This window comes from Triticum aestivum, chromosome 5D (assembly GCF_018294505.1).
Source record: "Triticum aestivum cultivar Chinese Spring chromosome 5D, IWGSC CS RefSeq v2.1, whole genome shotgun sequence".
NCBI lineage: Eukaryota > Viridiplantae > Streptophyta > Magnoliopsida > Poales > Poaceae > Triticum > Triticum aestivum.
This window is the reverse complement of record NC_057808.1, coordinates 478,502,965-478,529,344: the sequence shown is the minus strand read 5'-3', so window position 1 is coordinate 478,529,344 and position 26,380 is coordinate 478,502,965. Positions and strand designations below refer to the sequence as shown.

Genomic DNA, 26,380 nt, shown 5'->3' with positions numbered 1-26,380 from the left:
TACACGGGCTCCGGCTAGCCAAAGAGCTCGGCATATGCCGGATCCTGTGTTATGGCGACTCGGACTTGGTGGTCCAACAGTCGTCTGGCGACTGGGACGCCCAGGATGCAAACATGGCGAGCTATCGATTCCTCGTCCAGCAGATTAGTGGATACTTTGAAGGGTACGAGTTCCTTCACGTGCCACGGGCCGACAACGACCAAGCAGATGCCCTGGCACGGATCGGCTCCACCCAACAGGCTATACCAACCGGTGTCTCTCTCCAGCACCTCCTCAAGCCGTCTATCAAGCCGTCTCCAGAATCGGACTCTATCTTCGTACCGCCCGCCCCTGACGCAGCCGGATCTGACTGGAGGAACCCAGCAGGCGGCTCGAGGACTTCGACAAGCGACCCGGGGACTGCCGTAGTCGCACCCGGCTCGGGGACTTCAAAACCCGGCCTGGGGACTGCAGCAGTCGGCCCGGGGACTGCAGTGACACAAGAAGCGGTGGCCGACTCCAACTCCCCACCACCCAACCCACCCACCTGAGTCACAGTGGTCGTACTAACAGTAGAAGAAGTCACAGCTCCATCATGGGCCCAGCCCATCCTCAACCTCCTAGTCAACAAAGAGCTGCCGACTGATGAGATCTCGGCAAGACTAGTGCAACGCCGAGCCGGAGCATGTGCAATAATAAACAGAGAACTTGTCAAGCGCAGCGTCACTGGAGTCTTCCAGCGCTGCGTCGAGCCAGAGAAAGGTGTAGCAATCCTCAAGGATATCCACCAAGGCGAATGCGGCCACCACGCAGCCTCAAGATCACTTGTGGCCAAAGCTTTCCGCCATGGTTTCTTCTGGCCGACTGCTTTGGAAGACGCCAAAGAGATAGTCAAATGCTGCAAAGGATGCCAAGTCTTGAGTTCCAAGCAACATCTGCCGGCTTCTGCACTCAAGACCATCCCCCTCACCTGGCCCTTTGCCGTTTGGGGGCTGGACATGGTGGGCCCATTCAAGACAGCCCGCGGCGGCATGACACATCTGCTTGTCGCCGTGGACAAATTTATCAAGTGGATTGAAGCGAAGCCGATCAAGAAGCTGAACGGGCCGACTGCCGTGACATTCATCGCAGACATCACTACTCGGTATGGTGTGCCACACAGCATCATCACCGACAACGGCACAAATTTTGCCAAGGGAGCACTGGCACGTTTCTGCACGACATAGGGCATCCGACTGGACTTAGCGTCCGTTGCCCACCCGCAGTCAAACGGCTAGGTCGAGCGAGCAAACGGACTCATCCTCTCCGGCATCAAGCCCCGACTGGTCGTACCACTGGAGCGATCGGCCGGCTGCTGGCTCGATGAGCTGCCGGCTGTCCTCTGGAGTCTGCGTACTACCCCAAACAAGTCAACCGGCTTCACTCCGTTCTTTCTTGTATATGGTGCCGAGGCTGTCATCCCAACTGACATCGAGTTCGACTCGCCTCGGGTCACCATGTACACGGAGGCGGAGGCCAAGGAAGCGCGAGAAGACGGCGTCGACCTGCTGGAAGAAGGCCGGCTGTTAGCACTCAGCCGGTCCGCCATCTACCAGCAGGGCTTGCGCCGTTACCACAACCGAAAGGTCAAGCCAAGATCTTTCCAAGAGGGCGACCTTGTGCTTCGGCTGATCCAGCGAACAGCCGGCCAGCACAAGCTCTCGGACCCTTGGGAAGGCCCTTTGGTCATCAGCAAGGCACTAGGCAACGACTCCTACTACCTGATCGACGCACAAAAACCGAGAGCACGCAAGAGGGATGATTCCGGCAAGGAGTCGGAGCGACCATGGAACGCGAACCTCCTGAGAACATTTTATAGTTGAAAGCAGTATGTAGCACGCTACCGTTTTTTATTAAATATGAGACAAACGGGTCCCCCGAGGAGCACTCGGGGACTGTCCTCCTTTATCTAAGAATGACGAGCGTCATACTCATGAATGTATTATTACATTTGATTTTCTGTCTGGCACCGGGTTCGACTAGTCGGCCCGGGGACTGGCCGCCTTAAGTTATATTAAAAGTTCTACCTGAAGTCAGACAAGTAGTGTGCCGGCACCCGAGCCCTCTCTTGTTGAAAGTCGCAGCTCGAAGAACCGACTGTCTGACTGGCAAGAGCCAAAGGCAGAAAGGATGCCCACACGAAAAACGGCTAAGGACTAACGAACTTCTATAACGCAAAGACGGCCTCCAACCACGCCTACCGGCTGTCAAAACAGCCGGCTGGCCGGCCTCCCAATCACTTCGCTATAATCCAACAAAGCTAGAGTACTTTCCCTCCCAAGCACTTCCCCAGCCACAGATTGCAGAGCAGCTGGCCGGCTGGGAAGGCGGCAACCAAGGGAGGGCGGCAAAGGAAACAGCCGAAGGATGAAAAGCAAAGAACAAGGGAAAGCCAAATGCATGCATAATTATATTTACACATAAGGCCCCAAACAGGCCGGCAGTCAATATAGTTCGAATACACCCCCAGTGGGTGGAATTATGCAAACTTAACAAAACACTATTCCAAGAATGGTGAAACAGGAAAGTAGAGGCAGCAGACTAGACTAAGGGCGCAGCAGGGGAGCCGGGCTGGTCGGGGGAAACGGCGCCGCCGGCTGGAGGAGTGGCCGGCTGGCGGGTCTCGGCTTGATCATCGCCGGCTGCAGGCGGTGCACCCACGCGTGCCTTGTTGCTGGAGGCACGGTCAAGCTGAGGCTGACCGGCCGCTCCACCATCTGGTGCAGCGTCTTCACCCTCCTCCTCCTCCTCGCCCTCGTCGCTGGAGTCGATCTCCTCCGCCGAGTCCTCGCCGTCTGCCGGGTTTAGCCCGAACCACTCCTCCAGCTGGGCAACGCCGTTGTCGTCCACCTCAGGAGCGAAGGCGCTGGTGTCGGTGTAATCGGCAATCGCCAAAGCCCGCTGGATGATAGCCGGTCGCGCCGGCTCCAGCTCTGTGTCGGCCTCCTACCGCCAGGTGGCCAGCTGGTCCAGACTCAGCTCGGGATACCAGGCCTTGGCGAACTCCAGCGCCCGCCTGGCGCCGGACCGAGCCGCAGAAGCCTTCCAGGCCTCGAAGCGGCCGACCGCCACCTCCAGCCAGTCGGCAGTCCGACTGGGGGTGCGGGGAATCACCTCACCAGGCCAGAGAGCGGCCAACACCTGCGCCCCAACACGCTGAAGCTGGCGGAGCATGCGATGAGCCGGCTGGAGGCGGGCCTGAATCGCCAAGAGCTGCTCCTCCATCGACCGGCGAGCGTTTGGCGCGATCTCGGCGCCAGCCTGCCTGCGTGCCTCGCGGTGGGCCTCGACGACCTGGTTGGCGGCGGTAGAGTAGCCAAGGAAGTACTCTGCGCAAGGAAGAAAGAGACAGAAGAGAAAACACCAAATCAAAAAATGAGCTAAATGGCAAGCGGCAAGCAAGGACGAAGAAGAAGAAGGCCTACCGTCAACCAAGTCTTCGATCTGGCCATAGCCGTTGATCAGCGTCTGCTTCGCTTCAGCCCAGCTGGCCGCCTCTGTCTCATCCTCGGCTTGGAGGGCGGCCTCGCTGTCCTGCACCGCCTTCAGGGCCGCCTTGTGGCTCTTCTCCTGGTCGGCCAACCTCTTGGCCAGGCGGTCACGCTCCTGTGCCAAGGCATCAAACTCGGCCTCCTTAGCACGGAGGGCGGACTAAGCCCCGCCCAGCTGTTCCCTCAGACTGGCGTTGGCCGCTGCAGGGATGGCAGAAAAAAAAGAAGCAATAAGGAAGAAGTCGTCAAGGAAGATCCGACCTGACTGCTCAGCAGTCGGCCCGAATCTCGGGGACTACACCCAGTGGGTGCGCTGACGCGCCCCCACGTGAGATAAAAGACGAAGCACTTACCCCGGCTCTCAGACAGATCAGCATTCTTCTGGGTCAGCTCCCAAGCCTGGGAATTGAAGGCAGCCGCGCGGAGGTTGTGGTAGTTCTGCAAGTCAGACAGAGGAGCGAATGAGAACAAGATAGCAAAACAAAGCCCGCTAAGAAGTTCCAAGCCGCCTGCTCAGCAGCCGACTCGGAACTCGGGGACTACACCCAGTGGGTGCGCTGACGCGCCCCCACGGAAGAAACCAAGAGCAAAAAGCAAAAATAGGAAGCCTAACCCGAATGGCCGCCCGCGTCGCAAGGAACTCGTCATTATATTTCCTCAGCGCCGCAGCCTGGGACTGAAGGCGGTTCCGAACGTCCTGCGCTGCCACGTTCACCACAGCCGTCCCTCCACCCCGCATCCACCCCGAGCTGGCGCTGGCCGCCTCCACGTCCTGGGACGTCGAGCTGAAGCCAGCGGCCTTCTGCGGGTCCGATGCGGCTTTCCCCGTGCGCTGGCGCGATGGCGACTGGACCACCAGGTCCGTCCCCGCGGCCGGCTCGCTCCCGGCCGATTGCGCAGGCGGCACGATCGGCCGGCCGCCTTGAGCCGCCCCAGTCGGCGGGGCCGGTGCCGCCTCCCTCTCCGGGACGACGACGTCGTCCTCCCTCTCCAACCCCGGCTGATCGCCGCCAGCTTCTTCTGGCGGGGGCTCTGGGACCTCGGGCGCCGTGACAAGCAGAGGGGTGACGAGCAAGGCCCCCTCCGCTGTCGCCGCGGCCGCAGCCTCCGCCTGGGCCGTGGCCGCTGCGTCGGCACGCGCCTTCGCCGCCTCCTCCTCCTGTGCCGCCTTGGCGGCAGCCGCCCTCAACTCCTCCGCCTCCCGCTCCTCCCGCGCCTCCCGCGCGTTTCGCTCTGTCGCCGCCTGAAGCTCGGCGCGGGGGTCCACGCGGCGGGTGCTCCCGGATCCTCCCGGCGATCCAACGACGGAGGCGGCAGCAACCCGCTCGAGCGAAAGCGGAGCCCTAACTTGTTGAGAAAGGGCAAGGATTCAGAAATCACCAAGAAAAGAAGAAAGAATGTACAAAGGAATATACACTTACGCCAACACCATCTGCGGCTGCTCCACCACCTTGCGGAAGCGGGCCGCCTTCGCGGCCGCCTCATCCCGCCTGGTCGCCGCCGCCCCGCCCTTGGGCTTCTTCGGCCGGCTGCCGAACAAGCCCGACGCGGCACGACTCTTCTGCCCGCCGCCCCGAGCAGGCGGCGCGGCAGAGGAACCCGCGCCGTGGCCGGGCGCCGGCTGGCGGCGTGGGACGATTTCCGCCTTGTCGTCATCCGGCCAGACGTCGAAGCTGGCTCCCAGCCCGGAGCCGCCTGCTTCGCCGCCGGCTTCGCCGCCACCCGCCTCGGTGTTTTCATCCATGGCGGCCGCCCCCAAGTCATGGTCCTCCAGGTCATGCTCCGCCCGGTCGGGGAGGAATCGGCGCTCCGCCTCTGACCCGGCTGCAGGTCGAAGGAGAGGGCTCTGCCAAGGCGTGCCGACTGGTCAGAGACGGCCAAAAGGAACTCGGCGACAAAACTAAGAGAAGAAAGTGAAAAAGAGAACATACCGTGGGCGGAGGATGTGCACGGGAATATGGCTCCTTGCCAAACCGCCACTCTGCGGAGAGCTTGCAGTTCGCAAGATAATTCACCATATGCGCCACCTCGTCGTGCGGCATGTCCTTGGTGCACATCCGACTCGGATCGAGTTGACCGCTCATCTGACAGATCAGGTGAGGGCGGCTCTGAAGCGGAAGCACCCGGCGCGCGACGAAGGTGGCCAGCAAGTCGGACCCAGTCAAGCCCTCCTACTGGATCATCATCCGCAGTCGGGCGACGGCCGCGGCTCCAGCCCGCGACAGCGTCACGGCCCGATAGGACCACTGGGGCCGCCTCCCAGCCGGCGGGCCGGCTACGTAAGCCGGCAAGTTGACGTAGTCGCCCTGCGGGGCGACGTTCTTCACGTAGAAATATGACTTCTGCCAGAGCTTCACCGACTGGATTAACGTGATGACGGGGAAGGGGTTGTCGGCCGCCGGCCTCCGCATTGCGATGAAGGTGCCGCTCTGGGCCGGCACGCCCTGCATGCGGGTGCCCAGCTTAGATTGGAAGAACTCCCCCCAGAGCTCGAGGGTGGGGAGAACGCCAAGAAAGCCTTCACACAAGGTGACGAAGGCGGACAGCAGCACCACCGTGTTCGGGGTGAGGTGGTGCGGCTGGAGTTGATAGAACTCGAGAAAGGAGCGGAAGAAGGCGCTCGCCGGCAGGCCGAGGCCGCGCAGGAAGTGCGAGCGGAAGATTACCCGCTCGCCTTCCTCTGGCGCCGGTGTGATCTGCTTCTCCGGCGCGAGATGGACCCGCACCTGGTCCTTGCCGGGCAACCACCGCGTCTTGCGGAGGAAGTCGATATGGTCCATATGGACGTTGGAGCCGTCCCAGTCCCCGCCGTACTGCATGATGGCGAGAAGCTGGCGAGAAAGGGTGCGGCGGCGGAGAAAACACGGCCCTGCGGCGGCAAAGCTGCGGGGTGGAGTGAAGATTGGTGGACGGCGTGGCGGCGATGCGCTGCTGCGATGGAAAGGAGGAGGAAGAAGATGGCGGAGAGAAGAGGAGCGTGCGAGCATCTGCCGCTTCCCCTCCTCCCCCTACTTATAGCCTCGTGTGGCGAAGCCGAGGAGGCGAGGCGTGGGGGGAACGTGGGATTAACTGCACCCACTCCCCCACGTCCCGCGATTATTGCGCCCTAAAGGCGTGCGGAAACCGCCACCGGAAGGCGTGCAGACAGCTTTGGACCACAGAGAATCCGCGCCTGGGCCTTGGGCCCCCGGCCTGCGGCGACGTCCTGTCGCGCGCGTCGGTTGGCAGGCTTTTCTCAGCCGGAGGATGCCGCGTGGTTCGCGGGCAGCGAGCGGCCGGCCCGCGGCCCAGCACGCGCACCAACTGACTCCCGCCTTCCGACTTTAGAAATTTCGCCAAGACGGCGCGCCCAACCGAAGCCGGCTCCCAGCTGCTGGCTCATCAAGATAAGAAGCTGACCGAGCTTCTCGACCTCCTCTCAGCCTCGAAGCCCAACCAGCTTCGGGGACTACTGTCGGAGTAAATGGCCACGGGTAGCCTAACCGACTCCCCCTGGCTCTTCAAAATTGTCAGGCCATTCGAGCCTGCAAGCATCCAGAGCATGGAGCCGCCTTCCTCCGGCCGGCTATCCCTAGGGCCGACTACCAGAAGGCGACCCGACCTCAGAAACCTCCTCCAAAGAAAGCTACGAGATGGCCGACTCCAGGAAGTCGGCCCCAAGAGGACCGACTCCCAGAAGCTGGCCATGAAGAGAGCCGACTCCCAGAAGCCGGCCAAGACTGCATCCACATAACGGTGATAAGACGAGGCGTGGCCGCAGTACAGCCCACTACCCCCGAATCCCGGAACCGGCATGGCCACAGGGCGCCGTGCGGGTCAGCCATCCCCGTCCGGCGCGGCACTTTAGCCATGTTAACCTCAACGTCACCCACGACAGACGCCAGTACGGCTCGCGGGCGGCGGGCCCCTTTAGCCAGAGAGACGCTCGAAGGCGGCCCGGCCTCCCCTAGTCGGCCGGGGGCGTAGCAGGCTCCCAATAGCCGGCTACCTCCCTCCCTCGAAACATGTGCCTCATTAAGGAGACAAGACGATGTGAGGCTATAGTGAGAGCCCGCAGGGCGGCGGCACTGTGGCCACGCTTACCTCGACAAAGCCCTCGTCATCAGGGGCGAGGCAACAGTAACTAGCCGCCGACAAGGCCCCCAAGCGGTGGTGCCGACCTGTCGGCCAAGAGGCCGGCAGCCGGCGGGACCCACCAGTCGGCGGGCCCCCAATGGCCGGCGGAGAAGCCGGCGAACACGGACACTGACGGCTGGGACCCGCGCGCCAGCCGGATTACCATTGTACCCCTGGGGGGTAGGCCTATATAAACCCCCCGGGACACCCATGCAAAGGGTTGATCTCACAGAGTTTCACACACCACATAGAGAGAAAAGGAGAGCTAGCCTTGCCCTTCTTCTTCCTCTAGCCAGACAGCTCAAGGAGCACTTGTAGCTACTTGTATTGATCTAGTGATCATGCGGAGACCCCGCAGAGCAGGACTAGGGGTATTATCTCCACGGAGAGCCCCGAACCTGGGTAAGATCCGCCGGCGTGCATGTCTTCGCCTCATCCCGTTTCCAGGCACCGACGACGTCTTACTGGCTCCCACAATGATAAGCCACCCGTTGGCATATGTCGCACCTACCACCCGACAATGAACTTCAATACCTCATTCGAAAATTTTATGCCCAAGGACAATGCATTCATTTACCATAAAGTGTCACTTCTCCCAATTCAAGAAAATGTGAGTTTGCTCACATCTCTGCAAACAATGTAAATATTGTGCAAAAATTCATGAAAGGAAGTTCCATAGAAGGAAAAATCATCCATGATCTTTGCACAAAAATCACTAAAGAGAGCAGTCATACATCTTTGAAAAGTAGAAGGTGCGTTACATAAACCAAAAGACTTACATCTATAAAAAAGTTTCAGAAGGACATATAAAATTTGTTTTCTCTTGATCTTTAGGATAAACAACTGTTTGAGAGAAACTGAAATAACAATCAAGATAGCAAACATGTGTCTGCCTAGGTAATCTTTCTAACATTTTTTCAATAAAAGGCAAAGGATAATGATCCTTTCTAGTAGCTTTATTTATTTTTCTGAAATCAATAACCATTTACATCCCTTTATGGTTTAAGTTCATTTTATCAATAGGAACAACAACAATTCTTCTGTTCTTAGGAACACAATGGACAAGACTTACCTATCTACTAATGGATATAGGATAAATTATACTGCTTATAGGAGATTGAGAATTTCTTTTCTTACCACTTCCTTCATCTTAGGATTAAGCAATGTTGATGATCTATAACAGGTTTAACATCCGGTTCCATATGAATCTGGTGCATACAGAGAGTGGGACTAATGCCTTTAAGATAATTTCATAGTATAAATAATTCCTCCTCAATGTTTCTTTAGAATAACGGGTAATCCTCCTTTGTGCACTGAAAGGTTACCACTGATAATAATCGGATATAATTTATTTTCATCCAAATAAGCATGTTTCATTGTATCAGGTAAAGGTTTAAGTTCAAACACTGGATCAACTTTAGGAGGCTCGGGATCTCCTAAAGTTTCCACAGGCAGATTATGTTTTAGCGAAGGTACTTGCCCAAGAAAAAAATCATCGATTTCCTTCCACTCATGCATATTAAAAGAATTTTTGTGCTCCAACAAATATTGTTTCGAAGGACCAGTGGGGGGAATAAAAATTGAAGCAATCCTTTCTATTTCATCTACACAAGGTAAATCCTTAGAATCATGTTATTTAGTAATAGACTTAGATAAATTAAATGAAACTTCATCTTGTCCAAGCATAACATAAAGCTTTTGTTTTTTGGCAATCGACAACAACATTGCAAGTATTTAAGAAATGTCTACCAAAAATGGGACAAAAGTTATCTTGAAGTATTAAGAAACCGATAGGATACATAGTCTTGCACATAGAACTTCAAAATCTCTAACAATGCCTACAGGTGAAATACTAGACCTATTTTCTAGTTTAATAATAAATCAATTTCTTCTATAGTGCAAGGTGAAATATATCCAACAACTTCTTGATAAAAAGTATATGGAATAATGTACACTAGCTCTAATATCACACAACCCATGATAACAATGAATACTGATCTTAACAGAAATAACAGGCACACAAACAGTATTGGGAATACTTCTATGTTTAACAGTTTTAGTTTCTTCCTCTCAAATTTGAGTGATTTCCCCATTAATATCATCAATAAAAAAAATCTTTAGTCATAGCTATTTGAGGTTGTATTTTAGTTTGAGCATAAGGTTCATCAGACTTCTATGAGATATCGTAGTTACCAAAGAGCTTTGTTTCAATCTAACAGGAAACTTAGGTTTCTCAATGTAAATAGAAGGTAACACATGATCAACAATTTCATCGTCAGCTAAAACAATCTTTTTAATAACATCCTTTAAATGATCATGATATTTTCTCCACTTTTGTTTACAAATATCAATATAACAGCAAAAGATTCACGCAGAGACAGGGTGACAAATATTTCATAATCAAGTCCATATTTGGCACTAAGTTCTTCAAAATATAAGTTTCAGAAAAATACAGAATGCATTCATATTGTGCTCTGCCTCGGTTCCATCTCGTAGACACCGGTGGAGAGATCCCAGAAAAAAATCCATGGTGTTTTTAGGTCAAATGTGAATTTATGGCCAAAGGGTATCGAGAGGAGGCAGCCAGAGCCCCATGCGCACCCTCATGCTCCCGGGGGGAGGCGGCGTGGCCCTGCTGCGTGGTAGACCTGTGGGCCCCCTCTGGCCCATGGATCCATTTCTTCAAGGAAAAATTTAGTAAAATTTTCAAATCTTGTGGAGCTTCGGAGAAACTTTTTCTTCCCTCCTTTGTTTTGCCCCTATTTTCTAGTTATCTAGCATTTTTCTATGTGTTACATGTAAATTGATGGGAAAAAGACATTAGAATTGAGCAATAATATGCAAAATATCATTAATAAAGAGTAACTTATTTGAAAATTAGTGATGCAAAATGGACGTATCAATGATCCATTTTTGTCCCATTTACAAGTTCACCCTCAACGTGCAACGGTGGGGGGGCATTTTTGTCCAAGTTACAACTTCACCCTCAACACACAACTAGTCCCGACCCATTTTTGTCTGAGTTGCAATTCCACCCTCAGCACACAACTTCATGCCCATAATTTGGGGTGGGAGGAGGGTTGTCGACCAGTTGCGTCTCCACATTTTTAAAATTATTCATGATTTTTTTTCACATAAAAAATATTCACGAGCATTTTCTGAAAATTATGAAAAAGTTTAAAATCATTTTTTCCATATTCATGTTTTTGTTTTACTTTTATAAAATATTCATGATTTTTTTAAAAATTGTGGACATTTTTAAATTTCACAAGTATTTTTTGTATTAGCTAATTATTTTAATTGTAAATATTTTTCAAAATTGTGACAATTTTTTAATTCACCAGAAAACCCAAAATTAACAGGAAACCCATTTTTTTAGCAAGAAAACAGACAAGTAATGGTAAAAGACGAGCGAGGAAAAACCAGACAAACTAAAGCGAGCAGTGTGTGGCCAATAGAGCTGATAGGAGCTCCCGAAGCAACAACCTTCAAACAGAAGCCGACACACTAAAGCCCAGCCGAAATGTCGTTGGTGACCGAGGCTTGATAAATGACGTCAAAGGGCAACCAAACGGACCAACGAACAATGTTTTTTCGTTTTTTGAACCAGACACATGCTAGATATAGATAAACAAAGACAATCGACTTATTTCAAAAAATAAAAATAAAACAAACAAAGAAACAAATGCACGAGGAGATGGCTTGTTCGAAAATGAGATGGCGCTGATGTCATACTTAGATGCAACATAACTACTGTATGTCACCTTTTTTTTTGCAGGAACTTCAAGCAGACCTACAGCCACAATATTCGATCCCGTAATAAGATATAGCTTAATAATTGTACGAGGAAAACAAACCCGCATCGATCCTCCGTTCCTCGCATGCTAGTAGTAACTTCGTTAAAAATATCTGCCCTTGGGTCCAGGTCATCTTCGTTCCTAGTAGACCGGAGTTGCAAGATCCGGCAGGATTGACTATTTGACTGGACAAGTAAGCAAGCTACATGGACCTCGTACGCTTTCTGTCGTGATGCGGTGGCACAGTGTGCACGGAGCAGCGATCACAGTGAGCAGCAGTCGTCAGATCTCGCACAGCAGTTACCGCGCCTGAATAAGTGGATCTGGCTGTAGCTCCAGGCAGAGGATCGGTGTCACGCTGCAGCCGCTGCCGTCTGGCCGCCAGTGTCCCCCCAGAGCCGCCATCGTTGTTGGCGGATTTCCAAATCATCCGGACGTCTGGTGTCAAGCGCGCTGGATTTCCACCCGACCGGGGCAGCTAGCGCCGGCCGGCGTGTGTTGGCACCAACCAGCACGGCCGGGGGTTGTTGCTGCTGCTGCTGAATGTTGACAGACACCGGACCGGAGGCGCAAGTCGTGGGGTGGAAATAAGTGCGGGTGTGAAAGGGGCGTGCAAGTACTTGATTCCTGACCCCGGCGGCATTGACCGCACACACGTTAGGCACAAAGATGCAGATTGCTTTACGAGCGCAACAGGTGTGTGTGTGTGTGTGTGTGTGTGTGTGTCATTTTTAAGCCGAGTCACATAGGATTTTTTATAGTTCCATTCACGGGCCATGGCTGATACGACTTCGGCGCAAGTATTCTGGAGTTTTTGCCTGGGTCTCCACATCTCAGTCCACCGGTGCGGGTCAGTCCATGATGTAGAGCCATTTGGGACCCTTTCACTCATGCATAAACAGGCAAAGACATTTGCAACTTATCCTTCAGAGAGAAGAGCCACCCAAGCCAAGTGCGAAATACTGTACATTTGTTATGTGCATTAAAAAAAAGTCCTACACATATCTGCTGCTTCAGAACTGAAATCCATCTTCTTCAAGCCAACAAGCAACAGTACTTACCACTGCCTCATTCAGACGCCGCCGAAACGCAAAAGACCATAACCTACCAGCTCGACAACAACCAACACTGTCGACAAGCTTTCCAAGTGCACCACAACAGAAAAGAAGCAGCTTAGAACAGCGACCAGAAAGCAACAGAGCATTAGCAAGCAAGCAGGCCGTTCTAGTCAGCGCGATCGAGCTTATCGCGCCACTGTAACACAACAACGACTACTCGGAGGCTTAGTGCGAGTACACAGCATCAATGCTAAAAGCAGAAACACAACAACAGTGAGTCGGAAAGAAACCGAACACTGTGGCTAGTGCTCTGGATACCACTTGCACAGCTCAGATGAGCATCATGCACCAGCGAATCCGCCGCGGCAGTAATATCAGAATCATTGACCAACAAACCAGGATCCATACAAAACATACCGAGGACAGCGGATGATTTCAAGTTTGACAAAGAGAACTGAAAAGGGGGTGGATGGATCACCTATCAATCTATCATCATCATGCTATTCATGTTGCAAGAATCATACATACAGGCAAGCGTACTTCATGGCCAATGGAGCCACTTTTACAAGCAAGTACAAGGAACGGACGCTCAACAAATAATCAGGTGAATGATACATATGAATCTCGACCAAAATCTACGAGCAAAAAAGTCGCATGCCCAGAAAGGGGGGAAAAGAAGAATGAAGAAATATAGCAGCCGCGCCACCAAAGTATAAACCATTCATGCCAAGGGGAGACACATTTTGGGATACAAAAGCTATAGGCAAAGTTCCTTGACATCTCCTCTTCCACCCTCATCACAATTACACTGTCGCCACCACCTTCCTTCTGTATTTATAACAAAGTAGCTGCAATAGCCACAACTGAATTCTCTAAATGCTGCAAAAAGCCACAACGGAAATCCTCTAAACACTATCTTTCTGCATCCTCGGGGATCGACGACAGCCTCTCCTGTTCAAGAAACGATGAGTCCAGAAATTTTGCAACAAATGCCCATAACCTGTAGACATCGTCAAAGTTTGTAAGGAACCCAAGAGAAGCAGTGACGACTTCGATCCCAACAATGGCATTTTTGCTATTTTTCTTCTCATGTCGGCCGTTTGACGTAGGCCGACACAGGGAAGAGCTGAGGCCCACATCAGCCACCCCATGTTTCTGGTTGTCCATGAGGCGTATATGACTCAGAAAACCGACGCCAACATTGAGCCCTTCTTTCTCTGCCATCTTCTGTACAGTTTCAGGATTGATCAGTGAAGTTCCGGTGTTGCAGTCCTTTATATTGAACGCAACTGCTGCTCCACGTTCATATTTTATCTTCGGGCCATAGATATAGACAAGGGGAACCCCATCACCGTCTCCAGAATCAGGCAACCGAAGCTGCAGTAGCGAGGTCACTAACCAATTGATCAAGTAACGCAACCTTAGCGTTGTCTTACTAAGACCCAGCATGTTCACATGATCAAGGTGCCTACAGATGATTTCAGGTTCTCGCCTGCCATCCTGAATCTCATCGTAGTCGCTGTATGCATCATCATCTTCTTCTTCTTCTTCTCCCACTGCATATCCAGATGTCTCCCCAGCGTCAGCATTACGACACAGCTTACTATCCTCCATGGTGAATGATACCTTGCGCCCCATACTTGGCACTCGTTCCGCTTCTTCCACTCCAAAGAGCCTGCCACCATTGAATCTGCTATTGGGTGCCTCCCTCCTTCCCAGTAGACGGAACTCACCCTCTGTCTCCCTTCTGATGGCACTGTCTTTCGCTTCAACCTGGTTTTCTGAGCAAATCTCCGAAGTGGAGCCATTCCCATTTGCAGCATAACCCCCAAAAACAGACGCCGAACTGCCTTGTGTGCGGCCATTGTCACAAGAGAATTTTACAAACCTCTTATTTTCATGACCATCCTGACATTCTTCAATTTCGCTGACCTTGCCGGTATATGAACAATCTTCGCTGACCTTGCCATTATATGAACAATCTTCCTCTGGAATTTCCTTCACATGCTCTAGCTCTTGTGATACTGACCTCACAGCCGCATCGAAGGACACGACATGGTTGTCATAAACAGGGCTCCTTGCCACTTTGGATGGCACCTTTGGTGATGTCTTCTTTGCATTCTTCCTACCAGCAAACCAGGATGCAGGCAATGGAGATCCCAACTTCCCCTGTTCTGAATGGTCTGAACCATGTGGACTATGGCCCAAATCAACCCAGAAAGAGCCCTCTGACATTTCATCCTCGCTGAATACTGGGCTCTTCATCACCTCCCCAACGGACACACTCTCATTCTCCTCGTAAATCGTGCTGGCGCCATCTCTATCTGAGCTGTCCTGGTCCAATTCGCTCTCCTCAATCACCTCCCTCACCTGAGCTGAGGAATACGCACCCGAGAACGCAGGTAATTGAGATGCTTGGTGACTGTTCATCGTCGACGACTCCTCCTCGATTGGAATGATCATATCATCCTCAAGGCCATCCTGGACACCATCAAACCCATCGACCGAATCACTAAGATACTGCGGGAAGACCGGCAGAATCCGCACCATCCCTGCCCCAGTCCCGCCATTCGGGCTCTGCAAGCAAGACATCACGGACTTCTTGATGAGCAAGCAGCCGAAACCCGTAGGATCAGCTCCAAACACCCTATAGAATGATGTGATGATGAAATCCGGCCGGAACAACGACAACCCCAGCGAGTCCATGTCCTTAGGCCCCAATGCGCCGGCGTCCAGCAGAACATGCCAGTTATTCTGCTGCGCCAATGCCATCCACTGATATGAGTACTTTGCGCCGGTCACCCTGGACTGCACCGGGAACACGAATAAGCCAGTGGCAGAGTCCTTCTTGCGTCGGCGCTTCTTGGTGGATATCAGGTCTCGGAGCTCGGTGGAGCAGATCTTGAGGGTGGGCCACTTGAACCAGGCGGAGTAGGCCTTGGCCCCCTTGTCCCTGGCGGACTGAGCCATCCAGTTGACGGACTGGGACTCGTGGTCGAACATGGTGAGCAGCTTCTTGTTGGTGGCGAAGGGGTAGCACTCGGCGAGCAGCCGGAAGGCGGAGCCGCGGCTGACGGTGAAGACGAGGCAGTACTCCGACTCCGGGATGTTGAGGTAGTCCATGATGCGGCTCCTGATGTCGTGCTCGGCGGTGCCCTTCTCGGCGGCGCCGTAGAGCGCGTGGTTGCTGAGGTTGGCGGTGATCTCGGAGAGCGTGAAGGAGACGGAGGAGTCGGCGGGGCTGCAGCTCTGGAGGTAGGAGAAGAGGCCGAAGCCGCAGTAGTCGAGGCACGCCTTGTCGAGGTGCGGGTACTCGCCGGAGCGGAGGCGGTCGACGTCCGCCGACGACGCGTACTTGGGGTACATGGAGAGGAACGTGGCGAGGGCCTCGGCCAGCGCCGGGAGCGCGTCGGGCGACAGGAAGGCGCGCTCCGCGGCCACCGCCGTGGCGCGCAGGAACTCGCGCTGCGCGTTGAGCCGCGCCAGCGACCGCGACCGGCTGACGGAGCCGGAGCCGGCCCCCTCCTCCCCGCCGTCCCCGTCGTCGAGCAGCGCCGCGTCGCGGGACTTGGTGAGGCACCCGTCCTCGGAGGCCTCCTCCAGCGCCTCCCGCAGCTTGCTCTCCTGCAGCCGCCGCCCGCCGCCGGACCCCGCCCCGGCGCCAGGCGCCGGCGGCCGCGGCGGGCGGTGCCGCTTGTCCATGAGCATCGCCGCGCACTGCGACAGCGGCTTCCACAGCGAGAGATGCATGGCCGGCCGGCGGCCGAGCCGCAGCGAAGAACGCAGCTTTCCCCCTCAGCCCGCCCCTACACCATCCGATTCGCCCCCGCCCCCGCCCTCGCCCGGCCCGCCGCGAATTCCCGGGATCAAAGCGATCGAATTCGGCGCGGCGGAGCCCCTGCTAGGGTTTGGGCGGGCGGGCGATCGGGCCGGGGGCGCGCGGGCGTGCGGAATCTGGATCAAGAATGGTTCTTTCTTCCAGCGGAGCAAGGGGGGAGAGGAGAGGAGCGAGCGGGGGGAGGAGGAGGCGGAGGGAGGGGAGGGAGTTAATTGGAACACACCAACTCACCTGCACGGAATTAAAAGCAGAGGTCCATCCATCCCACAGCATTTAATGCCGATTCCCGTATATCTTCCCCTATTTCCCATCTCCAATGCAACTAATTAATTCTTCCATTTCATTCATTTATAATTACTACCCAAACCAAAGCTCATGACCTAGGTTTAGATTTACATCTCATTTAAAGAGATACTACTAAATAGAATTTTCACATCATGCATTTTACCTCCATTGTTAGATGATTTTGCTGACTTTTAACCAAGGAAGGTCAAATGCAATTTGTTTCTATCTTCACAGTGGGTGTATACTAATCAGGGGGGTTGTTGAATAATATGTGAAGGTTTGAATAATGCCAGGTTCGGTTTGTGGAAAATATGGAGGCTCGTGATCATTGACTTCTCCCCAGAGATATTCGTTCCTCCATGGCAGAACTTCCATTGTAGTCCTTTGAGTTTGCTTGTTTCCCATCTCACCATGGTCAGTCAGTCCACTTCAGAAACCCAACCCCGGTGTATCCTCAAACGGGGCCCGGTCTAATTGTGATGCTAATGGAAGCTCCCTGCTCTAACCCCCACAGTGCATAATTTTTCTGGCCGAACCATCAATGTTGCACATGTTTTATTCGCAAAATAAAATGTTGGACATGTTTTTTCTTTCACGGCGCCGTACCATTGTGAAAAAAATCCCCCGCCCAAAAAAATATGGTGTGATGTGCTTTGCATATAGACCAATGATGCATTCACAGTGACAAAATTGCTTATCGTCTCTATACTATTAGTGTGTTATAGCATGTATGTAGTAAATAGAAAATATTCGCATATACGTGAATATGGACGACACGTATATTTTTTTATTATTAGAATACAATATATCGGATACGCGTTATATTGACTGGAAGCAATATTAGCGTATCTTTTTCGATCGTCAGAGTACTGCAAGTAGACACGGTGTTGAATGCCAGAATAATTTGTGGTACGATGAGCCAACCTGCAGCAATATCGACAAAAAGGGGAGTAATTCTATATAATCAATACCAAATATAATTTATTCTTTGGAACACTGGAGGGATCCAGGCTGGCCGGTTCTTACCAGGTAACTGTTGCCCCGCTCCCTCCTTCGTTGCTAAGTATTCGCAAGTGGCATTGTCGTGTAAATATGGATCTCGAACATGTGTTGTTTAGTTTTGGTGAATTTTAACCCACAATCATTAGGTGGTCTTTCTTCTTAATGTTTAGTTGATTAAATAATATTTATGTCATCACATCATAAAAACAATTCATATAGCTCCACAAAATATGGTGTACTTTGCTTTTCATATAGACCAATGATGCATTGACAATGGCAAAATTAATCTTGATTATTGTCTCTAAAGTGTTAGTATATTATGGCATGTATGTAGTAAATAGACAATATTCACGTATATGTGCATATGGATGCTACTTGTCAGCTGCGTTTGGATTTTCCCCGAAAAGGAGGGGAGATGCAGTACAGTAGAGATAAGTATTTCCCTCGGTGAGAATCAAGGTTTATCAAACCAATAGGAGAATCATGCAAAGCCTTGTGAATAGCACCTGCACACACAAAAGCAAATACTTGCACCCAACACGGGCAAGAGGGTTGTCAATCCCCTTGAACTCGTTACTTGCAAGGATGAAATCTTGTATAGGTAGATGGATAAATTGCAAAGTAAAATAAATTTCAGCAGGGTGTCTTTGGATTTTATAATATAATAAAGGTAGACCCGGGGGCCATAGTTTTCACTAGAGAATTCTCCCTCGAACACATAGCATACGGTGGGAGAACAAATTACTATTAGAAAATTGATAGAAAAGCGTATAGTTATGACGTATTCACAACAATGATCATGTATATAGGCATCACGTCCGAGACAAGTAGACCGACTCCTACCTGCATCTACTACTATTACTCCACCAATCGACCACTATCCACCGTGCATCTATGGTATTAAGTTCATGAAAAACGGAGTAACGCCCTTAAGCAAGATGACATGATGTAGATAAAGTAAACCCAATGAATATGAAGAAACCCCATCGTTTACCCTTAATGGCAACAATAAAAATATATGTCTTGTCCCCTTCTGTCACTCGGATATAGAGCACCGTAAGATTGAACCCATCACAAAGCACATCTCCCACTGAAGATAAATCAATCTAGTTGGCCAAACCAAACAGACAGATCGGGGAGAAATACAAAGCTATAACAATCATGCATAATAAAGTTCAGAAAAGACTCAATTACTTTCAATGAATAATCTGATCATAAACCCACATTCATCGGATCCTAACAAACACACCGTAAAAGAAGATTACATCGGATAGAACTCCAAGAAGATCGAGGAGCACATGGTATTGAAGATCAAAGAGAGAGAAGAAGCCATCTAGCTAAGGACCCGTAGGTCTGTGGTGGACTACCCAATGCATCATCGAAAGGCAACAAGGATGATGCGGGAGCCCTCCATGATCGATTCCTCATCCGGCAGAGTACCCGAAAAGGCCTCCAGATGGGATCACGGAAGAACAGAAGGTTGCGGCGGCGAAAAAAGTGTTTCGGGTGGCTCTCTGTTGGTTTGGGAATATTTGAGAATTTGTAAAGGTGGAATTAGATCAAGGGGTGCGACAGTGGGTCACGAGCTCAAGGGGCGCGCCTACCCCTGGGGCGCTTCCTGTGAGCTTGTGGCTCACCCGCGCTCTTCTGGCCTCCTCCCGAACCATCTAGGGTCCTTTCTGGTCCATAAAAAATCACCATAAAGTTTCATTGCATTTGGACTCTGTTTGGTATTGCTTTTCTGAAAAGCCAAAAACAAGCAAAAAGCATGAACTGACACTGGGCACTAGGTTAATAGGTTAGTCCCAAAAATAATATAAAATAACATAAAAATGCATATAAAGCATCCAAGATTGATAATATAATAGTATGAAACCATAAAAAATATAGATACGTTGGAGACGTATCAATGGACACCGCGTATATTCCAAATTATTATAATACAGTATATCAGATATGTGTTATATTGATTGGAAGCAATGTTAGCATAGCTTTTTCTATCTTCAGAGCACTGCAAGCGGAAGCGGTGTTGAATGCCAGAATATTTTGGGGATATGATGAGCCAACCTACGGCAATATCGACAAAAAGGGAGCAATTCTATATAATCAATACCAAATATAGTTTGTTCTTTGGAACACTCGAGGGATCAGGCTGGCTAGTTCTTACTTCCTCCGTAGAAAAATATAAGAGCGTTTAGATCACTAGAGTAGTGATCTACGCGCTCTTATATTTCTTTACAGAGGGAGTACAAGGTAATTGTTTGCCTACTCCCTCCACCATTACTAAGTATTCACAATCGACATTGATGTGTAAGTCTTGATCTCGGACATATGTTGTTTAGTTTTGGTGAATTTTAACCACAATCATTAGGTGGTCTTCCTTCTTAATGTTTAGCTGATTAAATAATATTTATCTCATCAGATCAGAAAAATAATTCATACAGCTCCACAAAACATGGTGTATTTCGCTTTCCATATAGACCAATGATGCATTGACATTGTAAAAATTGCCCCTGATTATTGTCTCTAAAGTATTAGTAGATTATAGCAAGCATGTAGTAAATGGGAAATATTTGAACATACATGCATATGGACAACGCATATATTTTAACATTATTAGTGTACAATATATCGGATATGCATTATTTTGATTGTGAGTTAGCATATCTTTTTAGATCGCCGGAGTACTAGAAGCAATAACGGTGTTGAATGCCGATATATTTTGGGGATACGATAAGCCAACCTACGGCAACATCGACAAAAAGTGAGTAATTCTATATAGTCAATACCATATATAATTTATTCCTTGGAACACTGGAGGGATACAGGCTGGCTGGTTCTTACCAGGTAACCATTTGCCTGCTCCCTCCGTCGTTACTAAGTATTCGTAAGCGGCATTAGCATGTAAATCATAATCTCGAATATGTGTTGTTTTATTTTTGGTGAATTTTAATCAACAATTATTAGGTGGTCCTTCTCCTTAAAGTTTAGCTAATTAAATAAAATATATGTCTTTACATTAGGAAAATAATTCATAGAGCTCCACAAAAAATTCTCTACATGAAATAATGCAATAGAATGCATGTTGTATATGAAAAATATGTATATGTTTTCATTAATAGAGTATGTTATACGGGATACGTGTTCTATTGATTGCAAGAAATATAGCACTTAGATCAAGGGAGTACTACAACCAGAAGCAATGTCAAAGGTCGAAGTATTTTGGGAGCCAGTTGTATCCAATGTTGCAATGCTAGTGATACGGTAAACCAAACGATGGTAATATCAACAAAAATAGAGTAATTATATATAATCAATGCCAAATATATTTCATTCTTTGGAATATTGGAGGGATACATGCTGGCCAATTCCTACTAGGTAACTTCTCCCCCGCTCGTCAGCCATTGACTAAGTATTCGCAAGGGGCATTGCGGGGTAAATATTGATCTCAAAATTGTGCTTGTTGGACTTTTTTATTTTGGGTAAATCTTAACCCAAAACTTTTAGCTTAATCTTCTTTTCATATTTAGCTAATCAAATAATATTTATCTCATCACATTAGGAAAAAATCATATATTAACACACAAAAGATTCTCTACATGAAATAGTACAATATGATATGTGTTGTATTTGTTGCAAGAAATATAACATATCCATTTAGATTGAGAGAGTGGTACAACTAGAAGTAGTGTTGAGGGTGAAATACATGGGGAGCCAAATGCATGCAGTGTTGAAATGATAGTGATACGCTGAACTAAACTACAATACTAACACTCTAAAAAGGTAATTCTACACAGTTAATACCGAATTTAATCCATTCTTTGGAATGCAGTAGGATCTTGGCCGGTTCGTTCCTACCAGTAATTGCTCACCCACTCCCTTGTCATTGGCTGAGTATTCACAAGCAGCATTGAAACGTAAATATTGATCTTGAAAATGTGCATGTTGGACTTGTTGACTTTTGGTGAATTTCAACCCGCAATTATTAGATTGTCCTTCATCTTCATATTTAGTTAAAAAAATATTTATATCATCACATCAAGGAAAAAAGAAAGTATTTATACATGCATGTGAATGGATAACACGTTTATTTTTGCAGTATTAGAATACAAGATAATACATCTTGTACTCATTGCAAGAAATATAGCATACCTTCTTGGATCGCTGCAGCACTATTTAAGGCCCGAATATTTGGTTAGTCGAATGCATGCAATTTTTCAATGAGAGTGATATGATGAGCCAAATATAGTTCATTCTTTGGAATACTACACTGAACTTAGCTGGTTGGTTCCTACTAGTAATTGTTCGCCCGCTCCCTCCACCATTGCCTAAGTATTCGCAAGAGAATTTGGTACAAATCTTGTTCTTGAAAATGTGCTTTTCGGTCTTGTTTATTTTTTGTGATTTTTAACCTACAATTATTAGGTTACCCTTTCTCTTCCTATTTAGTTAATCAAATGTTATTTATAGCATCACATTAGGAAAATAATCCATATATGTCCATGCACAAAAAATTCTCTACATAAAATGAGGAAGTAGTATAAACCAGAAGTAGTGTTGAAGGCGGAGTATCTTTTTTTTTTAGGTTGAAGGCGGAATATCTGGGTAGCCAAATGTATAAAATGTTGCAATGATAGTGATATGATTGAGCCAAACTACAATAGTACCGATAAAAAGGAATAAATCTACTAAAAACAGTTCATCCATTAGAATACTAGAGAGGCAAGGCTGGTTAGTTCCTACCGGTAAACCGCTCGCGAGCTCCCCTCCCCATTGACTAAGTATTCACAAGGGGTGTTATCTTGCAAAACTTGCTCTCCAAAATGGCGCTTGCAGGACATATCTTCAGTTGTGGTGAATTTAATCCACAATTATTAGGATGTCCTTCTTGTTCGTGTTCAGCTAATTAAATATATTTTATTTTCATAGGAAAATAAATAGTTATAGGTCCACAAAATATTTCTTTATATGAAGCAATTTTTTATATGTTTATTGATTTTGATATAGCTCATCATTCGTGTTGAACATTTGCAATTGTTTATATATGATAAAGCAATTTACTCCCTGCATTTCTTTTTAGTCTGCATATAAAATTTGTCTAAAGTCAAACTTCATAAAGTTTGACCTAATATATAGAAAAAAATAGATCTACAATACAAAATCAATATCATTAGATGCACCATGAAATCAACTTTCATATTATATAACTCTAATATTATAGATGTTGATATTTTTTTAATATAAATTTAGTCAAACTTTACATAGTTTGACTTTAGACAAATCTTATATGCGGAGCAGAAAGAAACGGATTGAGTACATGCATGACAACACATCAAGTGCAAACACGCTAGTAGCTAATTGCAGAAATCAAGGCCTAGTTGTCGTTCTCCTAATCACGGAGGCACGGAGGCAGCAGCAATCAGTTAAAATAGCATCACAAAAATTACCAGAAAAAGGAAAGCATCACGGGGTCGTACTCTCGAGTCAGAACACGTGGTCTGCTCCTAGTAGTAAAAAGGTGGCGGCCGTAATCGTTCCTCCCTGAAATCCTGATTTAGTCAGCAGCGGCACGTCCCCGGAATGGAGTAGCGCGTTCGTGTTCGCGCGAGGGAAGCGTATTCTGATTCCGTCTGAGCCTCTGAGGGTGCCGCGGCAGGAGCAGAACAAAATAAAGAGCTATAGCGCGTCCCGTTATTTTACAGCTGCGGCCAGCAGCTTTATGCGCAAGCATCCAAATTACGCTTTTGCTCACGCACAGATAACGTTCTTTTACTATTTTTAACGTGTGCTACGGCACTGGTTCCGTCCAAACTAGCGGAATGTGTGATGATAATGTAATGCTTTTCTCATGGGAGGCTGAGCTTGGAACTGGAGTTTACCTCCCGGACAAACCGATTTAGCACGCGCGCTAGCGGATGTGTGCGGTACAGGCCCCTTTTTACTTCGTCCAAGGTGTCTTCCCCACCGGTCTGCCTCCCTCGCGGCACTACACTAGCCAAACAAAATGGTATGTGGTGTCATTTTGCAGTTCTCTGTCTCCCACAAATAAAAAAACATCGTCTGTTCCTTTTTTTTTTTAAGTGTGTTGTTTCAGATAAAAGCAAAAAGAAATACACACTTTGGATATTCTAACTACAAATGTTTTCTATAAATATTTACATTGCATGTTTGAAATATGTATCTATATATGTGAATTTATTTGATAAAATATTGTCACTACGCGTAAGTATCTTTTTTACTTTTTATAAATAAATTTTAGCAAAAAAAACTAATGTCTAAGGTTGTTTTTTGAATATAGTGCTAGTGTTGGAAACAACAGATTTGCAGATAGCACTAATTTAATACTTCCTCCGTCCTAAAATAAGTGTCTCAACGTTTGTACTACTTTCCCTCGCAAAAAAAAAACGTTAGTACTAATGTTGAGACACTTATTTTGGAATGGAGGGAGACTTGCTATGGTGTCTCCCTTCTCTTTGACAGTTGCGACCTATATCCATCGCACCATGCTACCGTTATTTCTGTGCATCTCGTCTTCTTCCTCTGAAGTCTGAACCAGTGAACAATTGGCTTAGCATTTCTTGTCATATTGCGGAGGCCACCACTTCCCAACCCTCAACTGAAGCGTCCTATGTCACCCTAAAGTTTAAGCTAGGGAAAGTCTATCAATCTAGGATGTGGGCTTAAAGAATACTAGCTTGTTTTTAAGTGCCTTTTTAAACTTCTCAATGGAGCGTGACAAAGAGCTCACCCAGAATAAATACTTGGAGTCCAAAACCGTTTCACAAGTCGAGTGAAAACCAAGTGACTCCCACTTTTCGGATGCCTTAATTGTGTGGGCTAAACAAATTTCTACTGTTCGTGTACTTTCCAGACAGCTCACAAGTGTGGTTTTGGGAGGACACGTCGTTAATAACTAACCCTCCAAAAGATCATTATATGAGCCTTTTTAACATTGAGAGAAAACGAACACTTGTGAATGTCCAAGTTCATAGAGAAAAATATTAATATTTATAATATCAAATAAGTAGTATAATATTACAATATATCTAGTAATATGTATTTTCTATGTAGTGGTAGATATTTTCCTTTTATAAATTTACTATTGAAACTTAATAAGCTTGACTGTTAAAAAGCCCGATATGCATTAAATTTTGGAAAGAATGAAGTAATATGAAGGCTAGTAGCTAGTTAGTAGTACTCCGTAGTATCCCTCCGTCACATAATGTAGTGCATATAGAACTTTTCTTAACTCAAACTCTGCCAACTTTCACAAATTTATAGGAAAAATTTATCTATATCTACAATATCAAATATAAACAATATGAAAATACTTGTGACGACTGTCGTGGTTCTAAGGCTGACAGTAGAATGGGGGTAGGTATGAGGAGGCAAGATCCTAGTTATGGCGAAGTTGTACACACAAGATTTACGAGTTCAGACCCTTCACGGTGGAAGTAATAGCCCTATGTCTCGGTGCCCGGAGGTGGTCGACTGGATTATATGTGTGTGGAGTTACAGGGGGTGCGAACCCTTGTCCCTGAGGAGGGGGGTGGCTTATATAGAGTTCGCCAGGCCCCTCCCGCCCTCGGTTACACAGGGTTTAAGGTACATAAAGATGGGGCATTTCTGGTAACGCCAATAATAAAGTGACATAAATGACCATTAAGTCTACAGAGTAAATGTCCGACCGTTGCTGTGCAGAGTGGCTTTAGATCTTCTGTCCATCGAGTGACTTCTGATACGGTCGAGTGACTTTGAATCTTCCAAGTGGAATGCTTCTGGTCGAGTGGATGATGATATCCCTTGAATGCTTCTGACTTTAGGGTGATGTCCTAGGGGGGTGTCTAGGTCAGGCCTATGACCCTACCCTAGGTACATAGCTTCATCAACGACCGCTCCTTCGACCTTGCTGACCTTGAGCTCCCCTTCTCCTAGGATAAAATTTGGCGTGCGGTCAAAGCGCTCCCCTACGGCAAGGCCCCGGGCCGTGATGAGTTCACGGCGGAATTCCTTGTGGCTTGCTGGGACACGATCAAAGTCGACATTTGCGCCGTGTTCGACAAGTTCTACTCCATGAATGGGCACAGTCTGTAGCGCCTCAATGAGGCCCTCATCACGCTCATCCAGAAGAAGCCAGACGCCTCCTCCCTCTCGAACTACCGCCCCATCAGCCTGATACATCTTGTGGCAAAACTCATCGCCAAAGTTTTTTCGCTTCGCCTTGCCCTGCACCTCGGCCAGCTCATCTCCACCAACCACAACGCGTTCATCGCGGGCCGCTGCGTGCACGACAATTTCATGCTTGTCCAGCAGACCGCCCACCAGTTGCATAACCTCCGTGTGCCTCGCGTCCTCCTCAAGCTTGACATCGCGCACGCGTTCGACACGGTATCCTGGCGCTTCCTCATCGACGTCCTTTGCCACCTGGGCTTCGGACGACGTTGGATCGAGTGGATTGTCATCCTACTCTCCACGTCCAGTACGCGCGTTCTCATAAATGGCTCTCCTGGACCCCCGATCGCCCACGCATGCGGGTTGCGACAGGGAGACCCCGTCTCCCCGATGCTCTTCACTATTGTCATTGCCGCCCTGAACTTGCTTCTTCTCCATGCCCACCGGTGCGGCTTGCTCCAGTGCCTCACCGCTCGCCATGCCCCGTCGAGCATCTCTCTCTACGCTGACGACGTTGTTATCTTCTGCCACCGCTCGGCCCGCAATCTCCGGGTCATCCGGGAGCTGCAATGTGTCTTCGGCGAGGCATCTGGGTTGTGCATG

The 26,380-nt window shown here is 48.8% G+C and overlaps 1 protein-coding gene across 1 annotated transcript; it reads right to left on the bottom strand.

Moving 5' to 3' along the window:
* Positions 1–12,959: 12,959 nt before the first annotated feature.
* LOC123122944 (uncharacterized) lies at positions 12,960–16,530 on the bottom strand. The gene has a single exon (XM_044543333.1). The coding sequence runs from the start codon at positions 16,228–16,230 to the stop codon at positions 13,393–13,395; it is 2,838 nt and encodes a 945-aa protein (XP_044399268.1). The 5' UTR covers positions 16,231–16,530; the 3' UTR covers positions 12,960–13,392.
* Between the last annotated feature and the right edge of the window lie 9,850 nt (positions 16,531–26,380).